The 19,449-nt window shown below is 37.4% G+C and overlaps 1 protein-coding gene across 4 annotated transcripts in view; it reads right to left on the bottom strand.

Annotated features, from left to right (window-relative positions):
* Positions 1-5,139: 5,139 nt before the first annotated feature.
* Positions 5,140-19,449, bottom strand: part of LOC5580046 (protein daughterless) — a 168,368-nt gene continuing 154,058 nt past the window's right edge. For 3 of the 4 annotated variants that reach the window (XM_021847188.1, XM_021847185.1, XM_021847189.1), the window contains 6 exons: positions 12,369-12,657; positions 12,213-12,300; positions 11,889-12,005; positions 11,673-11,818; positions 7,064-7,179; positions 5,140-6,513 (listed from right to left, as the gene is read on the bottom strand). In XM_021847188.1, coding sequence (XP_021702880.1) covers positions 6,469-6,513; positions 7,064-7,179; positions 11,673-11,818; positions 11,889-12,005; positions 12,213-12,300; positions 12,369-12,657 — 801 coding nt within the window. In that variant the 3' untranslated portion in view covers positions 5,140-6,468. The remainder of the gene's footprint in view (positions 6,514-7,063; positions 7,180-11,672; positions 11,819-11,888; positions 12,006-12,212; positions 12,301-12,368; positions 12,658-19,449) is intronic. The other variant, XM_021847187.1, reaches the window with a different exon arrangement.

Here is a 19,449-nt window from a genome sequence, read left to right on the forward strand (position 1 = left end):
TTCTTGATGTCTTGCTCTTTCCTAGGCTTTCTCCGTTAAAATTATTTTAATAAAAATAAACGTTTGCAAAATGTATTTGAAACAAAAAAGAAATCTTTCATTTTTTCTTCACCTTTTTTATTTGTCCTCATCTTTTATACAATCAATAATACACTTTTTACTCTAGAACTCTGTCCGCTTTTTTCTGTGATTTATTGGCTTTATTAAAAATATTCACTTTTTAGCACGTTCTTGATTTGTTTTTCGTTTTTTCATGTTTGCATTTTTTGTATAAAAATAATAAAACTACCGATATAAAAATACAGCTAATAATAGCTTTTTAAAAAGGGAAACTAAAATAAAATTAAAAATAACTAATGATAAAATTTTTCTATAATCTTGCTGCTGCGTTGCTGTTACAGTATTTTGAAATAATATAACTTTTTTTCGTCCTGTGTGTGTGTTTGTGTATGTGTGTCATCTACTTACGAAACTAATTTAATAAAAAAAATATTAAGTAAGCTTCCCTTTCGTTTCTCTTCTTTGCGAAATTGATCACCCCGATCGAGTTTGCGAGCTGCACTGAGCGAAATCACCTCGTTTCGATGGAAAGAAAAACCGTCCCAAATTGGGTTTGAAATCTATCAGCGTTATAACAATAAATCTGGGTTTGTGATGCATTCTAATCAGCTAGCTACCGTGTTTCGAGAGAAGAGGAAAAGTTTTTCCTTCCATCGAAGGTGAGAGAACAAGTTCGCTGCATGAGGCCCGACCTAAGTGCGCACCAGTTTTCACTTCAGTGTTGTGTCGATTTCCTCTAGTGAACTTTTCTCCGGAGTGCGGATGAGCTACAGTTTTGCGCGCACGGCCTTTATAATTTAATATATATCACATAAAATCATTTCTCTCTTGGTATAATTTGGGAAATTTAAGAGGTTGTACTGCACTGTTCAGGAAAAGTTCATCTGGTTTTGTGCGCTAGTGTTGCGCTTTTGCTCGCTGCTAGAGCGAGAGAGAGTTAGAGAGAGAGAGTGAGACCTAGCCTCCTGTTTCCCGTGTGATCAGAACGATTGTAGTAGTCGTATATGGTAGTAGCGGAGAACGTAAACTAAACGCTAATGATATAAAACTTACAGCAAACGTTCAGCAGAGCACTAAATGTGATTTTTGTTTTACCAAACAGTAGAACGATAAGAACAGGTTAAGTAAACTGACTTTTGTTTCAGTGTTTGTATGGTACGGACAAAACACAGACACAGTTCCCGAGCGCTTGCGTTCAACGTTTCGAGTCGTTTAACGGAAAGTTAAGTAACGAGTTTAAGTAGACATGTTGGATTTTTAGAGGTCGGGCTTTTTAGATGAATTTGTCAGGCTAGAGGTTAGAGAGGGAGCGAGAGGCATACAAGACTAAGGTATGAAGTAACAAAGGGCAACTTAAAATGATTTTTTTTTTATCACAACTCGAACCTAACCCCGAAATTTTAGAAAATAGGCCTTTTCACGAGACATGTCAAATCATTTGGATAGGAAACGGTTCGACAGTTCTGCTATGGAAATGACAGGTCTGTGTATGATTTTTTTTTTTCTAACATACGGGACTGTAATTTCCATAGAAGAGCTTCCAAATCAGCTGATAGAAAACTTTTCACGAAAAGGCCTATAAGCTTGTATTTTCTTTCCTTCTTATACACGAACTGTCATGATGACTTACTTTCTGTAAAAGTTTTCAAGGTTAGGTTTCATGGTACAATAAAAAATGGACTCTTGCGCGAATATCCTGTCGTTTTGATTACTACATTTGATTGTTTACAATTGGCTTTGTTGATTGATTGTTGTTAACGATGCGATATATTTTTCACTCTATAACGGCTGACAGAATAAAGTAAACAGAGCTATCATGCTTCTTATGACAGCCACATTTGGAATACTGTTGTTTATGGCTGTACTGATGTTATCACATCTATAACTCTGGTAACGAATTGGGCAACTGAGGTCAAAGTGTCATTATTAAAAAATAGTAGTTTACGATACAAGTTGCAGAATGATGACGACGAGTGCCTTAAAAATCGAGTTCTGCAACGAGTTAAGTACAACATTTTTTGCAATTTCGTAGAAGACCACTTGAGGGTATCAGAAATTATATCGGAATGCATTCATCATCATTTTACAATTTCTGAAAAATTATTTTGTTATGAACCCACAACAGTTACGTAATGAGAAAGCGTTGCGTAATGAATCATTACAGCACTGGTTTCAGTTGCGTAATGACTATTCCCGCACTGCATACTTCAGTGCAGGAAAGTAGGCCAATTCGTGACAGATTGGCGTGATGAAAAACAGCCTATTACGATGAGAAATTGCAAAAATGTATTTTTTGTCATTTCTCGTCGTAATAGGTTATTTTTCATCACGCCAATTTGCCATAAAATGGCCTACTTTCCTGTACTGAATTATATAGAGCGGTAATAGTCATTTTTCAATTTACCTCATCGTAATAGGCTGTTTTTCGTATCGCAAATATGTCATGAAACGGCTTACTTTCCCACACTGAATTATGGAGTGCGGTAATAGTCACTACGCAACTAAAATCAGTTGCGTAATGACTGAGACTGAGTAATGAGTTGCGTAATTGATAATTACATAACTATTCTCAGAATAATTTTAACTGCATCTCGGTAAGATTTCTGAAACCCTAAGGTGGTATTCTACGTAATTGCAAAAAATGTTGTACGCAACTCGTTGCAGAACTTGATTTTCACGTTTTAAAATAGTAGTTTACGAAACAAGTTGCAGAATGATGATTTTTACAGCACGAGTCGTAAATTTATCCTACGAGGCTTGCCGGGTAGGATAATTATGACGAGTTCTGCAACGAGTTACGTACAACATCTTTTGCAATTTCGTAGAAGACCACTTACATACATCAGTGCAGGAAAGTAGGCCGTTTCATGACAGATTGGCGTGATGAAAAACAGCCTATTTCGATGAGAAATTACAAAAAATGTTGTACGCAACTCGTTGCAGAACTCGATTTTTATGTTTTAAAAATCATCATTCTGCAACTTGTTTTGTGAACTACTATTTTGCAACTTCTCATCTAAATATGTTGTTTTCCATCACGTTAATCAATCGTTATATGGTCTATTTTCTTAACTGGTGTGAGTTGCGTAATGACTTATTACACAACGCTTTTCAGCAATAACTGTAATCTAATTTCTTTTAATTCCATTCTTCTTCTTGAAGTGGGAAAACATTACGCTGAGAAATTGCAAAAAAATGTTGCACGCGACTCGATGCAGAACTTGGATGTTTAAAACACCCGTCGTTATTATCCAAAAAGGCTAGTTTGATAGATGCACACCTTATGCTGCAAAATACAGTACTGACCCGATTTTATCAGCCCCCGATTTTGTCTGCCCACGATTTCGTCTACCCCCGATTTTGTCAGATTTTTGACCCGATTTTGTCAGCCTATTTTAAATTTGTCATATAATTGTTATCGTCATGTTTTACCACGTTTACATTAAAATTGATGATGATGTTTGATGTCATGCACGCATGGGAGTAGCCAGAGGGGGCAGTGGCAATGCCTTTTATTAAATGTTAAAAATCGATATCACCAATATAAGGGAGGGGGAGCCCCTGATAAAAAATCATTCTGCATCTTGTTAAATAAACTATTGCTAACTGCTGAACATCTCTGAAATTAAAATGGAACCAACTGGAAATTTAAGTAGGGTTATGTCACCTTGAAAATCGAGATACTTAATCGATTCAAAGTGATTCCAAGCCTACTTTGCACGGGATCACAGTGAAATGGATATCTGGTGGTGGGTGTGGAAGGTTAGACAGAGACAAACAGAAGTAACGCCATTCGGTAATTATGTGTCACAAAATCCAGCTTTTCACGAGCGCCAATGGCTGCTCCAATCAAGCTCGGGCAATAGGCCTTTTCATGTGACAGAGAAGGACGATGCATTAACATCGGTGGAGGAACGGTACAAACACGAGGTTGTCATTTCCATAAAAGAACTGTAGTCAAAGAGCATCCAGATCAGCGGACTTGGAACGTCTTGTGAAAAGGCCTAATAGTGAACGGACCAAACGTCAGATTGTTCGATCCCTTCCAGACAGTGAGCTAGATTGTGGCATCCATTAGTGCAAAAAGCTAGAACTAGATAAATATCGATTCTCGTGCTCTGGTTGTAAGATTCACTACAAATAGGCGTCGAAATGATTGCTTTAAGGGCATTAGTGTGATTTTTCGTAGGGTTGTGCTACCTTGACAGCAGTGAAGTTGATGCGATTCAAAGTGATTTCAAGCCTACAGTCACAGAAAAACAGACATAACACTGAAGAAATTTTTATTGACCACGATCATGTCAAATTTGGTATTGTTACCGTTGGAGAATAAGATCTCTTATCGGATTGCCGAGACTCGCGAACAGGCTCGGTGTGAATAAGTTCGCACCCGCCTGCTCGGAAGAACATATCGATAGGCATAGCAAAAAGTTCGTGATCATTTACTCGCGAGTAATCGAACAAGGTGTGAGTTATTATGAATTCTACCGACAAATCATCTGAATATCCATCAAATCGACAGTAAACTACCAGTTTGACTACCACTTTGTGAAAAACTGAAATCTCGAAGGAGAAATTAAGTCTATCAAGGTTTTTGGCTTATAAGAGAGTAATCTTTCGGATGGAAATTGGAAATTATTATCTAAGCAAATATTGCGGTAGTTGGACTAAAAATAAGCAATTTGTTCTTCAAAATCCAAAGTTCTTATTTCTGGATCAAGCAAAAACTTCTTCAGTACTTCCTTGACCAGTCTTACGATTCTTTCTGCTTTCGCTTGATTTTTCATAAATGTAACAAAATTGTCAGAGTTGATAGGTGGTCCTCCATCCGTAAACACATCATCTATCAAAAATCGTTAAAAGAACCTTCAAAACCTTTTTGCAGTCTGTTAGGGAGCTATTCAGATACCGAATAGGAAAAATATACAATGATCAGAAGTTTGGTGACAACCAACCGAACTAGACGTGTTCGTATTAAAGTCCTTTTAAGCCTGGAAATCATATTCCTCCCATTTTACCAGCTACTTCACCGTGTTGATTCCAATTGTCCGAACTATTCGTTATCTGGGTTTCCAGAGTTTCAGTTCCCTGAATCGATATTTTTGCTGAGTCCTAAAGGAAGAAGTTCAGAATGTGGCAAACCATAAGACAGAATACTAGAAGGCGGTATGCTTTTGTGGCCGGTGATGCATCTGAGTTCAAAAACACCAAAAGGCCGAAAGAAACAAAAGGCGGAAAATACTAGAAGGCAGAAAGTCCGGAAGAAAAGTTCGTCGTCAGCTGGCCATTTCACGGCACTGACCTCACAAACGCTGGAATGTGCGTCAACAACGTGTAACACGGAAATGAATTGTTGTGTAATTGACAACACATAATTTGTCAATACATGGACTGAAAGAAAACTGACTGTACGGAAAGTAAAAGTAGGTGAAGGGAGAATATTGTTGGAAAGACAATCAACGGATGGGTTATTCGTCCATCAAGCATCGAGGAGTTCTTTAAACCCTTCGTAAAAACTCATAAGGACTTTGGAACCTTGGGACTCGTTCCATGACAGGATCACTTAGGCATATACAGTAATTTGAGGAGATATTGATTTTGAAGAGACTGTATATCAATGACGAACTTTGATGTGTTTGAAACATTTGATTACATTGATAATTGAACATTCCAAGCAGATCAAAATTCCAGTATCTCATTCCATTTAGTCCATTATGTTTGGCAAACCTTATTCTTCTTTTTGGTTCACACGAGTTCACGAAAATAATCCCTATTCCCGTTAAAAAAAACGACACTGCTTAACCCCCAGTTGTCCAATTCGAAATTTTTTGAAAAAGTTGAAACTCCTACATGTGAAACACAGTCTGATCGATGTGATGTTATAATTCCTTCATTAACAATAAAAATAAGCTTCTCTAACTTTCAATACCTAGCACTCTCTAGTTGTTTTACTGAACTCATGACGAGGAAGGGTTCGCGGCGTATGTTTCTCCAATTCTAGTCTGTTCCCGATCTCCCCGATCAATTCCTTAACCTCCCGAATCGTTCGATCTACCTCTCCTCTAAAATCCGTTACTCGTTCCGATTGACAATACAGACAGCTACTTAAAAGGATAGCGCAATATTTCGTTCCCATTTCCAGATCAGTGTCACAAACCTTCCTCACATTCTGATCACCCATTCAATCACTCTTCCCGCTTACAACCACATCCACCAATCGGCACCCGTCCAGCACTCACACGATTCACCCACTACTGTTGATTTTGACACTGCTGCTGCTGTTGCTTCTTCTACTGCTGAAGAAGCTGCGGTGGCTGCGGCTGTTGCAACGGTTCCCGCTGCTCTAGTATATGTACATGTATGCTGCTTGCAGTGTTATCTTCGAATAAGGTTATTAAAGTTATTATGCTATTGTGGTGGCCCGGGGTTGTGGGGAAGATTTGGCGGCGGGCCCTGCACTCACACGCACACAAACGCGGAACCGGATTAGATCAACGGGAGACACGGAATTGTTCATGTTCATTGTTGGTTGTAGTTGTAGGTTGTTGGTGGTGGTCGTAGTGATAGTTGGGATGGTTGAAATGCATACACACAATTGATATCATTGATCACGGTTTTGGGTTGAACCAATAGCCAGTTGTTGTCGGAGTGGTTGTTGTTGTTGTTGTGTGGGTGGTATTCAGAGGGTCGCACGCATTACACACAGATAGCAGATTGATTGTTTGTTGGTTTGGAAGAAATTAGAGAAGAAAAAGAGTGCAATTTTAGCTCGTGCTGTTTTACTAGGGGTATAGGTTGTATCATCATACACGCTCGATCATTTGGCGTACGATAACTTTCGATTGTTTCGCTCACATACATCAGCCGAATTAAGCGGGTATGGGTTTGAATTTTGAAGTACCGATTGCGATTTTGTTCATTATTTTTTGCTAGTTATAGATGCCACGGCACGACACGCGCGTTCTCAGTGCTCTCACTCTCGTTCTTGCTTGAGGTTACTTACGGGTAGTGAGGGGTACGGCGTTTGGTGTAGTATGTGAGGGGGCAGTTTGGGGCCGTCTTCGGCTTTTTCCTCCTCTCGCCGCTTTAAGCAGGCGGCTTTTGGGTTCAGATTGCGTTCTGTGGAAGAAAGTTTGAAATTAGTGTCTGGAATACAATGTGAATTATTCCAATGTTCCTAGAACTAGCAATTAAGATATTGAATATAAAACCATAAAGATGATAAGTGTGTTCCAGTTCGAATTTGGCAACATACCAACAATTTTCATGTTGCCTAAAACGTACCGTGCCAAAATCGAACGAGCACTGTATAAAATCATATACACTAAGAAAAATCTGCACGTCAAGGTCGTGTGTTTTACTTATAGATTTGCACAATAAGGAAAACCACTTGGGGGTCATGCACATATTACGTCACGCTCCAAGGGGGGGGTGAAGCCAAGCGTGACAAGCCTTACAAATTTTCGAAGGACTCATACAAAAAAAAACGTGACAAAAAGGGGGGGGGGAGGTGGTCAAAAAAATCGAAATTTAGCGTGACATAATTTGTGTACCATCCCTTGACTTGAGTGTGGTAGCCATATGAAATCCATCATTGACTTCACGGTATAATAACCAGAGCCGTAGCGATACTTCATGGCGCCCTTGGCGAACCTCCAATTGTACGACCCTGGATAAATTCAAAACTCTATGGCTACATTATTAAGAATTCATCACACAAATCCTCCAGAGGATTATGATTAAACCTAAGAATTAACTTAAATTTAGAAGACATTAAACTGTTGGTGGAACTTCTGCAAGAGGCTATATTTATTGTTTAGGAAAACAGTATGAATATTAATGAATATTCTTAAAATGTTTTTTCTACATATATTTATGATAAACTGCTGATATGATCAGAAACAACATCCCTTGTTTGAAGGATCAGGAAGTGTTCCATTTAACGAGAAGGAAATTCTTCAAAACATTGTTGAATTATTTATGTTTGTGAAATTATCTAAGACTGTTCGTCCAAAACTTTAAAAATTAATTACCATTTGATCCTTTACAATACAATTCTCAGCAAAAAATAATTTTCATAAAAAGAGGCCTTTAGTCATTCTCAAATAATTAATATTTGTATTACAGTTTCTTAAAAAACATCCAATTGGGTCCTAAAATGCTTAATGAAATCTTGTTTTTATTTAATGACACGAAAGAGCTTATTACTGCAATTATTTTAGCAATTTTTCCCGCTCAAATAACGGCTATATCATATTAAAACTTTATTTTAAAAATTGGGACCATAAATGAACCTTGACACTTGTGATCATGTTTGACGTTCTCTTAATCGACAAAAACACCACAGGGCTTTCAGTTTTAACACCGGGGTTGTTCCTATCTGACATTTTGGAAGGGACACGGAAAGCAAAATATACCCAAAATTTAAGTTTAAGCCAAGGAATGTGACAAAATCTGAAAAAATGTTTTTTGGGCTTAAACAAACGAAAAACATCAAAAAATTGAGTAAACATGTGTTTTTAGCCTAAACTTAAGCGTTTGGCACTAAAATTGGTACAGGGCTTTAGGACTCTATTATAGCATAAGTAAATTTATCAAAGTAGTTGAAAGGGTTAGTTAAAAATAATTAGTTGCGTTATGAATATGTTTCAAGAAGAATGAAAGGGGAATTTGTTTGTTTGTTGTCTTTCAAAATAGTTAAAAAAACACAAACATTTTTGAGAATTCTGATCACGATTTTGTGAGAAGTGTCTCAAGGGTTCCATCAGAATCTTCATTAAGATTTTTGATAATTATGTGTAGCACTTATGAGTATGCCAACCAAATTTTCAAAGAATATTGTTCAGAATTATTTCCACCTTTTTTTTTCAAAATGACACCAAGGATTATGTGAAAATCCTGGCCAAGATTTCCTACACCTCGATCACATGTAAATCCTATGTGAAATTCTATGGAAACCTGTTAAAGATCCGATCATAAACCTGCCAAAGGTATTGTGAGAATCCTATTTTAGGTTAGAATTATGTTAGATTACTATTAAAAAGTTTAGAACAGCTATATCCAATATACTTTGAAATTTTGGCTCAGAATTCTGTTTGAAACGTTTCTAAGATAGTATTAAATTAGTACCCTAGATTCTATAAAAAAAAAATATTTATCGGGATTTTGTTGGAATGTATCCTGGAACTGAATCAAGCTGTGTTTGACAAATTTAGCTGTAATGCTGCAACTTTTCTTCCAGTTTAATTGAAATGAACAAAAAAGCAATAAACTTATAGTTTGTTGTATTTTCTATTTAGTAAAACAGGCGTAAGAAAATGTCCAATGATTGTTTAACGATAATTCCAAGCTTTTCTCTTAGGAATCTTCAATTTACTATCCTTCTATGTATTTATTTTCTGAGAAGCTTTTATCAAAAAATTTTAAAAGCGATTCAGGCATTACTACAATTTTATACCATTATGTCTACGTATATCTGTGAAATTGTGAAAAGGCGCCCTTACTTGATATGTTTTCTTTAAAGTTTTTCCAAATGCGTCTCTCATTTTGGCGCCCCCTGAAGGCTAGCGCCCTTGGCGGGGGCCAACCTGGCCAACCGCACGCTACGGCACTGATAATAACATGATCAACATTAGGTTGTCATGTGAAACAACCATGAATGCCTAAATATTAAATCATGAAAACCATCTCATTTGCTTATTGAATTCGAATTGTAGTGGCTTTCGGTAGTCATGTGTGATAGAACATTAATGTCATGAGACTGAAAGAATAAATTTGATAGAAGAACTCTTGCTCCCCAAAATATGGATTCGAGGCTCCTCTGCTTGTCGAAAGCTCACTTGAATGTTTTTTTTTTTTTCAAACAAGTGAGTCAGCAACAAGCGGGGAGCCGCAAATCCATAATTTGGGAAGCCCGGGAGACACATATTTCATTTTATTCGAAGCTGAAAGCTAGGAAAATCTGTTAGTGGAATCCGATTTTTCTCTAACACCATACATCATATGGAATGCTGGAAGTAATGCATTTTATTTACAGAAAACTAGAAAGTACTCTTCACCTTCACTCGGACATCTTCACTAATAAGCGGTTTCTTCACCACCGCTTAGGCCTTAAACCTGGTTTAATCGTATGGGTAAACGTGGTTTACGGCTTAAGCGAAGGTGAAGAAATCGGCCCTAAGAGAAAGAAAATCGAATCCGCAAATTTCCCTCTAACACTTTCAGCTTCAGAATTTGCTTCTTCCTTTTGGAACATGATGACTGTCGTTCGACACGAGGTCCGACTGCAATTCAGTTCGCTATGGGTTGATCACTAACAATTTAGAAATTTGGAACACGAAAATCGACAGCAAGCTCATCGATTTCAAATCGGCCAACTTGAACATAATGATCATGACACAAGATAGCCATAAATTAAACACACTGAATCCGTGTTGGGTGATGATCTATGCACCCATAGGTTGACGCACACGAATTTGAAAAGGAAAGTTTTAGGAACATATGTGGAAAACTATGGAATTCATGTTGTCGCTTGATTAATCAGTCCATGGAGCAAAACTAAAGAATTGAATGTGTAGCACACACGAAGTTTGTAAGAAAATCACAGCAAATCGATATAGACGTTTATGAATCGATCCATAATTTTAAACACACGGATCGAACGTGTGGATTTTTATCAGTATACAGAGCGGTTGCTTTTAATGAAAAGTGAACGTTTCTGATATTTAATTCATTGAATGTTCTACATCTTGAATTACAGTCAGTAACAAAGTTCGTAGTTACTCGCGGAAGTTTCTTTTCTACAAATAAAGGGTGATCTCGACCGTAAGCAATTAAATGCCTGCGTCAAAAAATTACTATGTCAAACAAGGCTGAAGGCACCCCTCCGTCGGTGCACGGACGGCTACAAAATCATCGTTCCGTCAATCAAGCACATCCGTGCGATGGGATCGTACCTGGGGATGAAGAACATCCAATTATTCTTCACCTTCACCTACGACATCGAGGCCGACAAGCCTTCCAAAGCGATCCTTCGCGGTCTCGATTATTGAGAGTGCAATTTACGTCCAGTGTATGTAATTTTCACTATTGATATGCCCCTCGGTATGCAGACAATGCTGCCAACCTAAATTTGGTAAGCCCTGTACGATCAATCAAAACTCGTTAGTTCAGTGCCTTCAGCAACGGGAATAGAGTGCCCTTAATGAGAAGGTAAGTTTTACATGATAAATCAAATAAATGTTCAATAGGAACCTCATGAACATTATTCAGGTGAACCTTTATCATGCGAAGGGTGCTTCAGCAGTGCTTAGTAGAAGATTTACGGAAGAAAATATAGATATGGGAACAATTCAAGAGCCCTGGGTAAATAATGGTAGGGTTCTTGGCTGCCCTTCAAAAATTGTATAGTTCTATACAATGGCAGTCAGTTCAAACCTAGAACAGAAATACTTGCGAACAGTGACACAAAATTTGTCCCAATTACAGAATTTATCTCTAGAGACATCATGGCGATCTGTTTACTGGGAGAACGCTACGGCATACGAATGAAATAATCTCATGAACATTCGAATTCGAAGTATACTCCGCCACTTATCTTCTCCGAAACTTACCCCGAACTTGCTGTTCGAGCGTCATGATCACCTCCACGGCCATGTTCAGTATGCCGAGTTTGGTTTGTGGTTTGTCGGACTTTAGATGCGACATGCACATGCGGCCCAGTTCTTTCAGTGCTTCGTTGATATCCCGGATACGTATTCTAGAATGAAATTGAAAACTTTGTTAGAACCATCACTCAATTTGTGCCCCCAATAATAGCAATATCAAACCTTTCGCGGGCATTGTTGGCCTGTCTTCGTTCCTTCTCCTTTCGATCCTTCGTCAGGGGATCGATATCATCGTCGTCGTCGTCATCGTCAGCACTGGAACAACTACGTGAATTTTTACTTTAGTGGCAAACACAAATCAGGATAAAACAACGCCAACCAAACAGAAGATTGATTCGAAATGAAAAGAAAACGCAAGAAATCGAAAAACAATACATTACTGGATGTAACTTAGGAAAATACTATAACTATATCAAACACAGATAATCTAAATCAAATTAATCAAATGCATGAGTATGGCTGAGAATAAATTACAACATCACTCACTATTTACGCTGCCGCTTGGCACCCTTGGTGGAACCTGGTACGGAACTGCTGGGTTTGGTATCTGAATCTGGCGGTTCTTTGCGTTTCTCTGCAATACAAGAGTGAGACACGTCAGTAAACTTCAACTCAACTGCCACAACCACCCCCAAAACTTACTACTGTTCATCGCGACCGGTGTGCTGGGTAATCTTTCGGTTTTCACTGGTACTAGGCCGGCTGCCACGGCCGCCGCCGCCGTCACTGGTAGATCACTGGTCGAGTCTTGGCCGTGCAGCTGTGATGAGGAGGAACCACCGCCGGAAGTGCCAGGTGGAATGATCGAGGCCCCGGCCGGACCGTACGGCGAACCGGCATCGATCGAAGAGAGCGACACACCGACCTGCGGTTCGCAGTGATTCCGCAGGATGTTGATGGCGTCGTCCAAGCGTTCCTCCATGCGGGTGCCCTGGAATGAGTGAGTGGAAAAGAACAGAGATGAAGGAAATTGGTAAGATATGAAGGGGAATAAGGGGAGTTTTAGTGATAAACGGTACCATTAAATATGATAGGAAGCAAAGTGCAGTGCATTAACACAAAAAAGTAACATTTACAAAACCAAGTTTAAGTTTTAAATCATTCATACTTTTATAATTGTTTGTACTAAAGTTTGATTAGGGTCGATGTACCAATAGCCACATATCTAAGAACAAATATTCGTATGAAATCGAAAAATACTTTTACATCATCTGAAAGCTTTTTATCTTGGTTTTGAAGGAAAAATATGAAAACTACGAAAACTCATATGTATGTATTAATTATCGCTTATGCCACCAAAGGAACACATGTGCCTATACTGCCCATAACTGCATATTTGTAACATTCGACAAAAGTAGGCATTGAGTAAATGGAATATCAAGTGTACATTTCATGGCAGTATGGGGGGAAACTAAAATTTCTAAAATTTACCAAGAACTCAAAAGTGCTTATTTGAGGCTGATATTTTGTACAACTCATATCGCATACTAGGTGAATAGTCAGAAAATAATTCTGGTAGAAGTTTCATTGCTGTTACATTACGAGGCTCATTTAAAATCTCAATGTTACTGTTATGTGGTTATAATTACCAATGTGACAAAACAACTTGGTATTTTTTTCGAATTTTCTAGAACAATCCCACAGATTTCAGTAAGTTGATCGAAAGTATTTATCATTTGATGACTCTCCATGGTATTAACTCCAATTTGTCAAAAATGTCGAATGTGACTGTTATGCAGTTATGGGCAGTATAGTAGCACTATTTTTAATTTCTGGTCCTATAGTAGCACTAGGGGGCCTTCCTTAGCTTAGACTCCGCGGCTATAAAGCAAAGCCATGCTGAAGGTGTCTGGGTTCGAATCCCGGTCGGTCCAGGATCTTTTCGTTATGGAAATTTCCTTGACTTCCCTGGGCAAAGAGTACCATTGTACTTGCCACACGTTATACGAATGCGAAAATGGCAACTTTGGCAAAGAAAGCTCTCAGTTAATAACTGTGGAAGTGCTCATAAGAACACTAAGCTGAGAAGCAGGCTCAGTCCCAGTGAGGACGTAATGTCAAGAAGAAGAGGAAGTAGCACTAGCATCACGGCGTTATACGGCAAAATACAAATCAAAACCGTATTTTTACAAAACTCACATTTTCATTTAAAGTGTGGATCAAAAGCTTAAAGGAATTTAATCAGGAATTCATCCGAAGATGCGTTCAGAGAATTTTCAAGCATTTCTCATTTAAGATGTCTTCAAAAATTGCTAATGATATCTTTAAGAATTATTCAAGAGATTCCTCTAGGAATCTATTTGGATTTCATCTAAAATTTTCGGGCTCGATTTGTATTTTTTTTTAAACATCCAGAAACTACTCCACAGATTCTTTCCAAGATGTCTTCAGGAATTCTTTTACATTTCATTCCTAAAATTTTTCTCGAAGAATTTATTCAGGAATTCCTAAAAAAAATTCTACCAAATTCACTGATGAAATTTCTGCTTGAATACATGATGAACTTCTACAGGAGCGATCTTCTACAAGGCTCTTCGAAGGAGCTTCTGGACCCCTGGAGGAAATCACAAAATATTCTCTAAAAGTCTAAAACAAATTGGCAATGGAAACTGCTTCCAGGAATAAGGTGAGTGAACCAACCTTGACCGAAACTTGAACAAGAAAACCAAAATCAAAAATATCGCTACTCCCGGCCAGGGGTTTTTCCGTAGCTTGTGATTGCAGAAGCAAATCAAAACGACCATCTTGGTTTTTAGGTCGGATCCCTTTTTCATTCACGAACTAGTGGCAACATGAAGTAAGGTAGAGTCAAGAACTTGTTACGGAATGGACCAGTGAGCTAGAAAGTATGAACTGTCGGAAGTTTCTTCGAAAGTCCAACTCAGTAAAAGTTTCTTTATTCTCTGGAGTCCACATAAGATCTCGAATGAGAACTCGTAAGCAGTCAGCTAAAGTTCTAATGCTGATGAGAATCTTGAGAGGATAGTGATAATCATCCTGAGAGGATTCCAATTAGAAATCTGAGAGGATTCAGATTACAATCTGATTAGAATACTGAGAGTATTCTGATGAGAATCCTGAGAGGATTCTGATGAGAATCCTGAGATGATTCCGATAAAAAATCTGAAAGGATTTCGATCAGAATCTGATAAGAATCCTTGAGAGATTTCTGAAGATTGTCCTAAGAGGTTTCTGATGAGAATCCTAAGAGGATTACGACGAGAATCCTGAGAGGATTCTGATGATAATTCTGAGAGATTTCTGATGAGAATCCTGAGAGGATTTCGACGAGAATCTTGAGAGGATTCTGATGATAATCCTGAGAGATTTCTGATGAGAATCCTGAGAGGATACTAATGAGAATACTGAGAGGATACTGATCACTATCCTGAAAGGATTCTGATGATAATCCTGAGAGGCTTCTGATGAGAATCCTCAGAGGATTCTGATGAGAATCCTGCGAGGATTTTGATGAGGATCCTGCGAGGTTTCTGATAAGAATCCTGAGAGGATACTGATGAGAATACTTAGAGGATACCGATGAAAAAACCAGAGAGGATTCTGATTGAAGTTCTGAGAGGGTTTTGATTATAATCTTATAAAAGACCTGAGAGGATTCTGTTGATAATCCTGAGAGGATTTCAATGAGAATCCTGAGAGGATTCTGATGAAAATTCTGAGAGGATTACAATGAGAATTCTGTAAGGACTCTGATGAGAACCCTAAGAAGAACATATTTATCTGTATTTTACAGATTTTCTCGAATATTTTATGACCAAGAACCTGTATATTAGACAGTTTCACAAAAATAAAAATTTCTGGGATTCAACCAGTCACCCCTAAGTCCTAGTTGCAATACTAAAACAAACTACCAGACAAATTTTCATCCAATTTGGAGAAGATTAGGAGGTGCCTCAAGTCGAATTTGTGTTTTTTGGCTATTTGTTACATTCAAAAAATTCTAACAAGAATTTGGAAAAATGAAAATCAGAATGAATACCACTAGTTGAACGTATTATTAGTACTTTACAACTTCTGAGAACACTGTATGCCGATAAGAGATGGTTTTGACCTCATAAAATTGATTTCTGTTCATTAAAGTACCTGTAAAACATACATTTCTCTACAGTTTTTGTTCTACGAGATTCTTAACCACATGCCTAATCGTAAAAGTTCAATCGTAGTATCATTCCTTTGTCATTTCTGAACATTATTGTAGTACATCATTTTTGTCTCCGAATTACAGATAAATTGTAAAAAATCGTCGGAAATACGACATTCCTCATTCCCCTGCATTTAGAGCTGCTGCTAAATGGCGCAATTGCTGACATGTTACAAAATTGAACATAGTAGCTTTGCTTTTTCAATGATACACTTTTGAACAATAAATCGTGATAAAATTTGTTGGCCTCAAGTCATTTGGTCCATTGGAAAAAAAGAACACTCTAAATGAACTCGCGTAATCAAACTCTGATCCTCAAGATCGGTTGTCGAGAAGCTTGACTTCGGGGCTATATCACATATGAAATTGCTTGGCATCAAATGAGAATGTTGTCTGAAACACGACTGCGTTGATGACATTTGCTAGATGTTTTCTTCAATCATCATCCATCATTGAAAAAGCAAAGCTACTATGTTCAATTTTGTAACATGTCAGCAATTGCGCCATTTAGCAGCAGCTCTAAATGCAGGGGAATGAGGAATGTCGTATTTCCGACGATTTTTTACAATTTATCTGTAATTCGGAGACAAAAATGATGTACTACAATAATGTTCAGAAATGACAAAGGAATGATACTACGATTGAACTTTTACGATTAGGCATGTGGTTAAGAATCTCGTAGAACAAAAACTGTAGAGAAATGTATGTTTTACAGGTACTTTAATGAACAGAAATCAATTTTATGAGGTCAAAACCATCTCTTATCGGCATACAGTGTTCTCAGAAGTTGTAAAGTACTAATAATACGTTCAACTAGTGGTATTCATTCTGATTTTCATTTTTCCAAATTCTTGTTAGAATTTTTTGAATGTAACAAATAGCCAAAAAACACAAATTCGACTTGAGGCACCTCCTAATCTTCTCCAAATTGGATGAAAATTTGTCTGGTAGTTTGTTTTAGTATTGCAACTAGGACTTAGGGGTGACTGGTTGAATCCCAGAAATTTTTATTTTTGTGAAACTGTCTACTGTATATACATATTACAGATTTTTTAGAAAAATACAGATATACAGATTCTGTATGCAGAAATTTGCCAAAAACCTTGAGAGGATACTGATGATAATCCTGAGAAGGAACTGATGAAAATCCAGAAAGGATACTAATGTTAATCCTGTGAGGATTACGAAAAGAAATCTGAGAGGATTTCGATTAGAATCTGAAAAAAATCCTGATAGGATTCTGATGAGAATCCTGAGAAAATTCTGATGAGAGTCCAGAGAGGATTCGGACGAGAATCCTGAGAGGATTCTGGAGAATCCTGAGAGGATTCTGTTAAGAATCCTGAGAGGATACTGATGAGAATCCTGAGAGGATTCTGATGAGTCTCCTAAGAAGATTCTGATGAGAATCCTAAGAGGATTCTGATGAGAATCTTGCGAGGTTTCTGATGAGAATCCTGAGAGGATTCTGATGATAATACTCAGAGGATACCGATGAGGAACCAGATGAATTGAAATTCTGAGAACGTTTTGATCAAAATCTTATAAAAATCCTGAGAGGATTCTGGAGAATCCTGAGAGAATTCTGATGAGAATCCTGAGAGCATACTGATGAAAATCTTTAGAGGATTTTGAATGAAATTCTGAGAGGATTTTGATTAGAATCTAATAAACATCCTGAGATTATTCTGATGATAATCCTGAGAGGATTCTAATGAGATTCCTGAGAGGATTCTAATGAGAATCCTGAGAGGATTCTGATGAGAATACTGAAAAGATTCTGACGAGAATACTGAAAGGATTCTTATGAGAATCCTAAGAGGAGTATCATGAGAATCCTGAGAGGATTCTGATGAGAATCATAAGAGGATACTGATGATTACCCTAAAAAGATTCTGATGAGAATCCTGACAGCATACTGATGATTATCCTGAGAGGATTCTGATGAGAATCTTGAAAGGATTCTGATGAGAATCTTCTTAGGGTAATCATCAGTATCCTCTTAGGATTCTTATCAGAATCCTCTCAGGATTCTCATGGTAATCCTCTCAGGATTCTCATGGTAATCCTCTCAGTATTCTGAAGCATTCTGATGAGATTTCTGAGAAGATTCTGATAAAAATCCTCAGAGGATTCCGATGAGAAACCTGAGAGGATTTAGATTAGAATCTGATAAAAATCCTGAGAGGATTCTGATGAGAATCCTGAGAGGATACTGTTGATAATCCTGAGAGAATTCCTATGAGAATCCTGAGGGGATACTGATGAGAATCCTGAGAGGATTTCGATAAGAAATCTGATCTCCCATATGCTCCTTACCATCCTTACCATAAAAATAGTGTTCTGTGTAATTCTCAGTTTTCTAGGTGGTTATTTAAAAGTGGCCCAAAGACAATGTAGGTACTATGGAGAAATTTTGAAAAATGTTCCAAACACGCTAGTACTGTAATGTAAGTAGAAACTTATCATCCCATATTGAAAACTAATTCTTCAAACCTTAATGAAGGATGTTGGTGAAGAAACAAATCCATTTTGAGCTAATTATGTTTGGGATTTTTGTACATGTTTGCAGGGCTTTAATCACATATTAAGCTAAATAATAGCAAACAAACTCTTGAATATCTCTTTTGCTATCCGTCGGTTTGATTTTCTCTCTTCAGCAAGTTTATTTATTATGGTTTGAAAAATGAGTTTCTACTATGGGCTAATAAGCTTATAGTTACATTACAGTATTATCGTGTTTGGAACATATCTCAAAATTTCTCCATAGTAATTTCCATATACACTTACATTGTCTATGGGCCACCTTTAAATCTCTACCTAGAAAGCTGAAAATTTTAAAGAACACTATTTTTATGGTAAGAATGGTAAGGAGCATATGGGAGATTGGAATCTCAATCATTTTTAAATTTTGAACCACCCTAATAATACATTTCACCTAATGAAAATACCCTTCAAATTTGCGTTTATGTATCACAATATAATTGTTAAATATATGTATAATGGAAACTTCAGACAGAACCAAACACCGAAGCTACTGCACTAAATCCAAAAAAAATACTAACAAGGGAAGGTCACGATGGTGTTACACGGGGTTTTTAACCGGACTGTTTTTATTAGATTCTACATGTCGAAATATGAAAAACCTTAAAGCCTTTCGGGTGATGGACCAGTGGTGTAGCCAGGAGGGGCTCTGAAAGGGTCGATTTTGTACGAATATAATATTATTGAGTCGATTGAAAATTTGTCAAAAAGATTTTTCTTAGTATTTAGTACGATAGTTATGAACAGAACTGACATTAATGTATGTTTATTATGTATTTTTAAGTCATTGGTGTAACTAACATGGCATATGGACACCAAAACAAATTTGGTTTTATTAGAATAGTGTACCAATAAGAAACCCATCCCGATTGCCCCTATGGCATGGAAAAAATACATTTTAAACATTCATCAATATCAATTCTGTTGTCTACCATCACAATAAATCCTGAAAAAATATGTTTGTCAAATTTCCAATTCACTGAATAATACCATATACGTACAAAATTGCCCCTTTCA

This window comes from Aedes aegypti, chromosome 2, assembly GCF_002204515.2.
Source record: "Aedes aegypti strain LVP_AGWG chromosome 2, AaegL5.0 Primary Assembly, whole genome shotgun sequence".
Taxonomy (NCBI): Eukaryota; Metazoa; Arthropoda; class Insecta; order Diptera; family Culicidae; genus Aedes; species Aedes aegypti.